This window comes from Salvia splendens, chromosome 3 (genome assembly GCF_004379255.2).
Source record: "Salvia splendens isolate huo1 chromosome 3, SspV2, whole genome shotgun sequence".
NCBI classification, from domain to species: domain Eukaryota; kingdom Viridiplantae; phylum Streptophyta; class Magnoliopsida; order Lamiales; family Lamiaceae; genus Salvia; species Salvia splendens.
The window spans coordinates 27,950,500-27,960,833 of NC_056034.1; the positions used below are offsets into that span (position 1 = coordinate 27,950,500).

Sequence of the window (10,334 nt, forward strand, 5' to 3'; positions counted from 1 at the left end):
AAAGGGGGTAAAGTCAAGCTAATGACTATAAAAGAGCGCCTGTTGGGAGGTAACCCAGCCATTTATTTCAATTTTTGCTTAAGTTTTTTAGTACCTTTTTTGTTTAATTTTTGTTTTTGTGTTGTTAAAAAAATTTCGCAGGTTTCTGGACTTCCACCAGCAACCGCTGCAGTGTCTGCATCGGCCTGGTGGTCACTCTCAGGAACGATTCTGATCCGTCGCAGTGACCGCTGGAGGGCACCCTGCGACCGCTGCCCAATTGCAGTTTCCAGCGCGATTTTTCGAATTTTTTGAATTTTCGCCCCATCCAGCCACTACGCGAAATTTTTCAAGGTACATTTTCTTTTTTAGTAGTTTACTCACGTCTCTACCGACTTTACAAACTTATTTTACACTTTGTTGTAAATAAGTTTGGGGGGATGAAGTAGTGGACCGTGAGTTTAGGTTATTTGTTTTTAGGGTTTTAGTTTAAGTTTTTGTTTTAAAAACCCGAAGGTGAATCCATGTCATGAACTTAGCATGAAGAACTTAGAAACACACATGCTTAGGGACACATTAAACCGAGTTGCCAATGATATTTAATTTCATCTATGTTTAAGTATCGCTTGACGTCTTGATTTGATGGTTTAGTGAAAAGATGCATAATTAGTAAATTGCTTGTTCGCCTTGAATCATGCTTATACCTTGTGAGATTTGAGCCTAAATTCTTTCTTGTGCGATTTATCTGCATTCATGTATATGTTTCTAGAACTTGCTCCTAGTTTGCCTAAGTTTACATAGTGTTTAAGTTGATTTAGGAGGATGTTAGGTCATCTTTTCTAAGCTACTTTTATACCCAAAAATTTTCGACCCTCTAAAAAATTTTCCCTTTGGAGCCAACTTTTGAGCCTTTAATCCTATTCTTTGGAATCCAAATAAATGGGGACAATTCCTTTGGTTAGTTAGCTTTTGATATCTTTTGTAAAGGAATTGGAGAGATAAGGAGGAAGGTATAAAAAGTAGTGTGCTTATTGTAGAAAAGTGCAAGTTGTGAAATAGAAAAATTCAAAATATGTGTTTGATCTAGAAAAGATGTTTATGAGAAGAAAAGAAAGAGAAAAAAAAAGAAAAAAAGAAAGGTTGTGAAGAAAAGAAAAGAAAAAATTAAAGGATTGGAAAAGTGAGTTGAAGGAGAAAAATAAAGTGTTAAAAGTGTCTTGGGTTTTAGAAAAGTGGAGATAAATCACTTCTCATCTTTGGAAGTTTGTCACATGTGAGTGCATGAATTAAAGGTGTTCTACGAGTTAGTAATGAAAATGCACTAATAAGTCTTGCTTGATTTGATTGCGTTAATACATGCTTGATCTATATATTCCATACTTTGAGGCAATTATGATGTCTAGTCTTTATGCAATCCGTGCGTCTATTTATGTTTCTTTCTTATTTTTTTGAGGACAAACAAATATTCAAGTTTAGGGGTATGATACGCTCGGGTTTTGCACTATTTTAAGGCCATTTCGTGGTTCGTTTTGAGTGTCAAATTGCATTACATGTCCATTATTTGCATATTTTATCTATTTTGGTATTTTTACGTGTTTTGTGAAAATGTGCAACATAGAGCTAAAAAATGGCATAAAAATGTCAAAGTTCTGAACCTGGAGTAGAAGGCAACCCAGCGGACCTCTAGCGCACGCCAGCGGTCGCTGAAAATCAATCCAGAACGTTCTGACTCTCTCCAGCGCCCGCTGGGCATGTTTGCGCACGACGGCTTCAGTTCAAACTCAGTTTTCCAGTGATTCTGAAGTCCTATCAGGGCTTCCTATATACCATTCTCTTTATCTTTCAAAGATCTTCGCGTTGGTACCTTTATCATCTCAATTGGAGTTCTGTGGAGAATGTTATGGCCGTTCTACCAAAGTCGCACAAAGCTATCAAGTGCAGAATTTTAGGCGGAAATTCAAAGAATGAAAGAAGACATTACCTTGTGAAGCTAAATCTTTTCCTTAACCTATGGGGCACGAAAATTCCTTATTTACTATTGCTTGGAGGAAACTTTTTACCAAACTTAAATCTTTTTAAGCCTATATATACCCCATAACCTAATTCATAATATTCACCCTTCCATAGCCCCAAAAGGGAAGCCTCCAAGGCTCCTCCCTCTCCACTCCATATTTTAATTATTCCATCATTCTTGGAGATTGAAGCAAGGCAAGAGGAGCATGAAGACTTTAAGATTCAACCTTGGGTTTTGTTTGTGTATTTCATGTCTATGGATTGCTAAATAATAGAATTTTGAGGTTTGATAGTAATTGATTTTTTGTGTAGTTGTTTTTATGTTTAATGTTCAGAACTCGTTCCACTTGATTTTTCTTGAGCTTTTGTTCGACTAATTGGCCATTACCTTGATTATTGTCAATCTTTGATCGGTGATAGCTTTGATTGGTTTATCTTTGATCGGTGATAGCTTTAGAATTTTGAGGTTTAATACTAATTGGCCGTTAGGCCAGTTAGATTGCCCTCCAAATGGATTTGTATTCTGCGGTTGAGGAGGTGGATTCTGGTTCCCATCAGCCCACCTGAAATTAGGATGGTCTCTCCATGGAGCATCCTTGATTTTCCAAGGGTTCCCATTACTGTTCTGGTTGTTTTGGTTCCAGTTACCCACTGCACTTACTTGGGCTTGGCATTCCATCTCTCCTTGTGGACCATAATTCTGACATCCCTCCTCTGGACAAGGTAATTGCTTGTCGTTTTCTACTGGGGTCGGTGGATTGTTCTTTCCTATAGCACTCAGAATCGCCTTCTCCAATTTGTCCATTCTAGCGTCCATCCTATCGTCAGTGTAGCACCCCGAAAATTGCGACTTTTGTTTTCTTTAATGTGGTTGTCGATTTAGAATTTCATTCGTGGAATTTAATTTCTATGTGTTTGAGTTAACGATGTGAGTTTTAATTGTTGTGAGTTATGTGGAATAATGTACTATATTTTCTAATGTGGGAAATTAATTAAATGGGATCATGCATTTTGTTCTAGCCATTTTATGTGGAATTTTCGCCCCCTTCAAATTATTGGAATTAATATTTTCTTTTTTAGATTTAATTAATTATTTTGGGATATTTATCCAAATTAAATCCAAACCAAATTATCCCTAATTTATTCTACATGCTTTTCGACCCTTAGCCTATTCGTTGGAGATTTTCGAAAATCCCCTATTAATTAGGAGAATGAATTATTTTTGTAGATTTAAATGGTACCTTGTTTAATTTCCTTCTTGAATTTAAAATCCAATTAAATCTAACCATATTTTGTCAAATCCCTCCATATCCTATTTTAATTAGGATTTGACTCTTTCATTCTTTAAGACCTATAATTTTCGCCCCATATACCTATAAATTCCCTTGGGGAATTAATTTATTTGTTACCTATTTTGTGGGAGTCTTTTTCTATAAAAAAATTACCAAATTTAAATCCTATTCCTATTTTATTGGAGGATTTAAATAATTTTCTTGCTACTCCCTAAAGTACACGCCCCCTTTTCTACACGCCTATTTTTAAATTGTGGGATTTATTCATTGACCTCTATTTTATTCCTCCACAATTATAATTATTTTATTTAAGTGTGGGATTAATCCTAGAATAAAAAAAGGGAGGAACCCTAACCATAGCCCATATTCACACGTTTTTCCTCCCTCTCCCTCTCTCCCACACGCCTCTCTCCCTCTCTTCACCCTCTCCACAAATCCTTCACCAATTCCTTGTTCTTGCATCATTTTGGAGTTGGAAACTCAAGATTCATCGAAGAATCGCATCATTCGTCATTCCTACCGATTGTTTTTGCAAGAGAAAGGTATAATTGAATCATCTTTCTCATTCTTACCATTGAATCCATGTGTCTTGGTCCCCTCATGCATATAGTGAGTGTAGAAATCGTAGACCTAAAAATTAATCGGTTGGGAAGGATGTTTGCATGAGGAAGTATGTGTATGTGCGTGTATGTATGTATGTATGTGCGTGTGAGTTTGTGGATGATTCATTGGTGAATGTTATGTGTAAATATGAGGTCATGGTTGTGAGGTCATTTTTGAAGCATGAATATGTGTTGAAAGTATGAATAGGTAAGTGTGGATGAATGATAGACAAACCCTAGTTTGTAAATGTTGAGCATGAAAACTGTGGTGTTCGGACAGTAGGTTCCGACGAGTGTTTGACCGACCAAACGATCTTATGTTGGCACAAATTTTTAACTGAGTGAAGTTTTAGGTGTCTTCTGTGTTGTATCAAAATTTCAGCCTCAATTGATGAAAGATAGATGTTTAACAAATTTTTCAATTGAACTGCGCAGTCCTGCCAGAATTTATGTTCTCGTCCAGTGAGTTTCGTTTTTGATTTGACCGACCTAAAGATGTGATTGTGGTGTGAAATTTTAACTGGATAAACATTGATGTATCTACTTTTTGGTGACCAAAGTTTAGGGTCATATGAAGTCGGATGGATGTTTAATGATTTTTACAAAAAGACTGCGTTATTCTGCTAGATTCTGGTTTTGTTGAAATGAACTTTGTTGACAAGTTTGAGTGAATTACATGATACATATGTGAATAAGGAACGTATCCTATGATGTGGTTATGTGTTGCACGTTGAGGTATGCTTGAGTGTTCGTTTCGTTTAAATTGATGAACGTTGGGATGGACAATATAAGAAAACGATGGAAGGAACGATAGGGCATGCATGACAAATGTATTGATTGAAACACTGATTGTGTTATGGTGTTGACAAGGATTGTGGTGCGTACGTGGGTACAAAGAGCAAGTTGTGAATTTTGTATAAGCAAGTGTGGTGGGCTTTCGTTTACTAAACTCTTTTACTTTTTCAAAAGTATGATTACGGAGTTATAAGGGTGGTTTAAAGTGTTATGTCATGCCATGGTTGTTTTGATGTTGAGATTGTTGCCTGATGCCTAGTTCGTTTGAGCTTGCTCCGTTAGGCTATAGGGCTATGTGTGAAACGAATTCGGGTTTGAGAAGGGCCGTAAACCCTATCAGGCTGTGTACACTAGTGGGATAGGGAGCCGTCCTTGCTAGTCGGCCGGTCTCGTGGGCAAATAGTGTGGCCACACTTTCGTCGCACTGTGGAAAGATGATGTGGTTGTTGGATTGTTGAGAAAGTGGGGAGATTGATTTTCTGGCCAGACTATGAAACTGTTTTTGTGATACTCGATGATATTTCTTATTTAAATGTAAAACTTGAGTTCACTGTGGTATGGATGACATAACTGTTATAAATGTTTTCGGCATGAGCCCACTGAGTAAACCAAGTTCTCAGCCCTGCATATGTTTTACCTATGTGCAGGTTGAGCGGGATGTTGCGGTGGATGTTGAGTCGAGCTTTAGGAATTCCCGGATGCTTCGTGTCTTCATACATGGGCGTCATCCTATGACTCTCCTTTGATACTTGTTTTCCACTGCCTTATTTGAAACTATTTTTTTTCAGTCTTTCGCATTACTCTATACAGTTTTATGTCACTAAGTATTTGAGACATTTATCCGCTGCTTAACCATTTTATAGACTAAAACACTTTCTCTTGAAGTTAATTGAGTTTTCATATTAAATGTTGTTCTTTATCGTTTCCCTATAGTCACGAGTTCCCCATCTTTACTATCCTTAGTAAGGGCGGTCGTGACAGTCAACTTGCACCATCACTGCATCCGCATTTCCCCTTCTAAGAATAGTGGTACGAGAGGAACCATACGCTTTCTTGGCTCCAATAAGTCTCTCTAAGATATCCTTGGCTTCACTCACACGCCTCCTACCAAAATCTCCTCCGCTTGATGTGTTTACAAGATCCTTGCACTCTGGAGTCATCCCACTATAAAAATTGTTGTGTATCTCTACTTCAGCCATACGGTTATTTGGGCATGAGTCTAGCAATCATTTGAAGCACAACCAGTATTGGCTAAGAGTCTCATCGTAGTCATGCCTAGCCCCCTAAATCTCTTCCTTAATCGCATTGGTCTTGGTGGAAGGAAAGAAGTAGTCTAAGAACATCAATCGGAAATCCGCCCAAGTACGGATGGAGTTTGGTGGAAGCCTTAGTAGCCATGGGTCTGCCTCCCCCTGAGAGCGAAAGGGAGAGCACGCAACCTATAATCTTCTTCAGTTGACCCAGCGGGTCTCTTCAGGATTCCGCAGAGTTGGCATGGACACTTAATCGGCCGCCCATAATAGTGTGGCATCACCGGCTTTGCTGGTGTGACCACTATTGCCTGGGCTGGCTCACCATTGAGGTGGGCATTCAGCGATCCTATCTCTGGATCATTATCAACTATCTCTGCCATAACTTCTGGCTGCTCGTCTTCAAACTCCGGAGGTAATTCCGGTCCTAGTTTTACGGGCGAGGCTGGCTCTGCCTCATTCTCTGAACTCGAAGGTATTGTTTGTTGTGGTTAATCCGGACCTAGAAGTAACAGGGGCTATTGTTTCCTTGGCCCGCCAACTAGTCTGGTTATCCCTCCAATTTGATGTATCGTTCCGGTACCCGTACCTCGAGCCTCCGCTCATAAACTGAAAACGAAAAAGAAGAAAATAAAAACATATCAAAAACTATATACACCAAATCACTCTAAACACAAACATAAAATACGCCATCCATCCTCGGCAACGGTGCCATTTGAAGTGACTGGATCTCTGGGTGTGTGCAGGTGCAGATCACATAGGTCCAGAGAATTCACTCAACCGCTAGGCCTAAGAAATCCCTAAACTATCTGACCGTTCGTTGGGGTACTCTCAATCACTATCAAAACCCTAACCCATTTACTATTGGCTAGTATAGGATAGTAAGGATCAATCCCACAGAGATGGAAGGGATTAGCAAGTGTTCAGAGGATTTGGAAGGGGTTGGTTGCTGACACGCAACTCATGGGTTAAGACTTGTTTAACTACTAGACTCATGGGAATTGAAATGTGACTAATCTATCTATTAGACCAGGGAAACAGGTAAAAGTACGTACGCATGCATTATTGACGAAAATGAAGTAACCAAAGGAATGAGGTAACTACACTACTGGGTCAAGCAAACGGGTTTCCAAAAACAGCTAAACAATACGTAAACATGCAGTGGGGACCATTTTCCTTTTTTTAGCTACTGTGACAGAAAAGCTGCAGAAAGTAAACAACAGCCAATGACAGAACGGACTTCTAACTAACTTCTACATTCATCTTCTCCAACGAGCTAAGTAAACAGAAACGAAAACAGAGCATCAAACACATGAAAACTGAGCAATCTCAAATCCGGCTTCAAACATTACGATTAAACACAAAACTACTAGATCTAAACTACTAGGCCGAGCAAAACAGGGAAACAATTGTAAACATCCATAACCATGCAGATCAGAATACCACGTCTCAGATCCACAACTCCAAACTTCAATCCAACTCAGATCAACAAAAACTAACTCTGATACTTCAGATCCATACTCCTCAATTCAGATTTAACCGATTCAACAATAAATCAACTCCAATCAACCTGATCTCAACTCCAAATCAAACATCAATTGTGAAAAGCATCCAAATCAGTAAAAACCAACAATCAAACATCAGAATCAACTGAATAGAAAACAGAAACATTCCATAGCCATGAAATTAAGGTTCAACACAGAAATATTAAACGCCGAGCTTCCAAAACGATGAAGTCTCAGCTCAAAACAACAGAAAATAAATAATTGTATCTTCGCCCTTCGTAAGGACGGTGTTACACCATGGAACTGAACTAGACTACCACGAATTCCCAGAATTTACCCCATATATGCTAAGTGCGTAGAGAGAATGTGTGTGAAGTGAGCTAAGAGCAAAGCTAGGATGATTGATGAATGATGCCTCTCTTCATGTTGTGTCTCTATTTATAGGTGAGGCTCAGATTTCTAGGGTATCTTCTTTGCTGATTTGTCAATTAGGCCCCTCCTAGAAAATCCTTTAAAAGATGCTTTGCTTTGCTGCTACTTCTGCCATCGCTCCCTCCATCTCCCCGGTCAGTTTGCGAACTAGCATTCTTCACTTTGATTTCCCTTGACTTCTTCTACCTGGTAGATTTTTCATCTGTTTTCTTGGCCTGGCAGATTCTCTACGCACCTAAGCTTAAAAACGTGTGCTAGCTCATGGAATTCACAGAATGTAACCCCATAACCGATGCATGAAATGGGCCTTATCAAGGACGGTTCAAGAGATAGTACATGAAAATATTTTCAGGTAAGACTATCAAGCCTTTTGTAGATAGAAAAAAGTTTTTCTTCTAGGATGTTTGAAAAGTTTAATTGGTATTCATTTTTTATGGTTGCCTAGGTGCACTTGATGGCTCATACATCCAATTACTAGTCCCGACAGTAGATAAGCCTAGATATCGCTCAAGAAAAGGTCATATTGCAATAAATGTTTTGGCCGTATGTTATAGGAATGAGCGGTTTGTGCACGGATTAACTGGACGGGAAGGGTCTGCATCTAATGGGCGTGTGTTGACAGATGCAATTTGTAGAGAGAATGGTTTAAAAAGTCCCAACTAGTAAATAGGTTAGACTATAACATAGTTATCTGTCCTATACATAGCTACAAGTTAAGATAGTAGTTTCAATCATTGTTGGCTTTATTTAGATTCTTATTATTTGTGTGACGCTAGTTACACAAATTGTGAAGGATTTCGTGGATTTAGATACCATATTTGAGAATGGGAGGCCGGTCGAAGAGTAGCTCAACATTACCAAGAGTATTTCAACATGAAACATGCTAAGGCGATGATTGTTATTGAGCGTATGTTTGGACAACTAAAAGGCTTATGGGCCATTTTACGTAGTAATTCATATTATCCAGTTGAGACCCACGACATGGTAATGATGGCTTGCACATACTTGCATAATTTTATCAAGGTTAACATGGAGTATGATCCTGTTTTGGGTGATGAGGAATATATCATTCAGCTTGAGCAAATAATGGTAGCTAATGATGGTGAATGTGAAGAATACATTGAAGTTGTTGAATCATCACAAGCTTGGAGTGCTATAAGGGAACAACTCGCTCAACAAATGTGGCCAGAAAGCTAGAATGGGAGTTTTCATATGCCTTGAGAATGAAGATAGTGAGTTGGTCGGTTTTGTTGTATGCCTGTAATTTTGAAAGTCGAATACAAGATGGGCTAAACGGGTTAGCCCGAATGGGTTGGCGTTAAACAAGTTGCCCCGAACAAGTTGTGGGTCGGCCCGACGGGTTGCAACTTTAATTAAAAATATTAAATTTTAGAGGTTTTTTTTAATTTTCGAATTTTATGTGGCACAATTATTGCCTTCTTCAATCTTCATTCTACATTTTTCCACTCAATCCCACATTATCAACTTTCAAGTTCCACCTGGACTTATTATTCCATCGTTCCATCATCTGCCACTACTTTCAAATTAAGAACTAACTCATCAAAATCTCAATATACTATTTATCATTTTAATAACGATTCATGTAAAATATGATTTTTAATTTTCATAAAGAATTAATTATGAACATGCCAAAATAATGACACGACAATCTTTATTTCAAATTGATTGATTTGATTTTTATTTATCTTTGTTTATGTTGTAGTTGATCGAGATGAAAGACTTCTCTCCAACTATTATTGAAGAACACAATGAAAATTTGAAGATTTTATAGGAAAAAATATCTAAAATTTAAAATCATTTTATAGAGGAAAATTTTGATATAATAGATTATTTTCGAAAGTTTTTTGACCCGAATAGCTCGAAACCCGGTGGGTGGGGTTATGGTTGAAAATTTTTTACTCGAAAAATTCATAACCCGAATAGTCTGCACCCAAATAGCCCTGCAACCCGAGTGGGTTAGCCCAACTGACATCCCTATATATATTAATAAGAACTGTATTTACATAAATGCTTATGCTAAAAAGCACTCCCTGGTATGTGTATTAACTTATATGCAGATTATTTATGAAGTTGGTTGAAGAGCTCAAGTACCTGGGATTGATTCTTCGTTTAGAATTGAATTGTTAATATCCTCCATTTAATTGGCTAGCGTGATACATTTAGATCAGTGGCGAAGCTAAAGAGGGGCAGGGGGGCCATGGTCCCCCCATGAATTTGTAAAATATCTAGGGGAATTTTAGTAATTTCATTTCATATAAATATAAATATGACATACACCACATGTATATTTCTATTAAATTAATTTTACCTCTCCCTAATCTGGTGCAGCGCCGTTCTCTACGGAGTACTATTTTTCTCAATTCAAGGAAGAAGCCATCTCATTCTGTAAGTCTTAGGGAAAGATCATTAAATTAAGTTTTGCCTATTATATGTAATTGTTTAGAT

General features: G+C 38.0%; 1 protein-coding gene across 1 annotated transcript; it reads left to right on the forward strand.

The window, feature by feature from the left end:
* The first annotated feature begins 8,741 nt into the window (after positions 1-8,741).
* Positions 8,742-9,065, forward strand: LOC121796819. The gene has a single exon (XM_042195598.1). The coding sequence runs from the start codon at positions 8,742-8,744 to the stop codon at positions 9,063-9,065; it is 324 nt and encodes a 107-aa protein (XP_042051532.1).
* Positions 9,066-10,334: the final 1,269 nt, after the last annotated feature.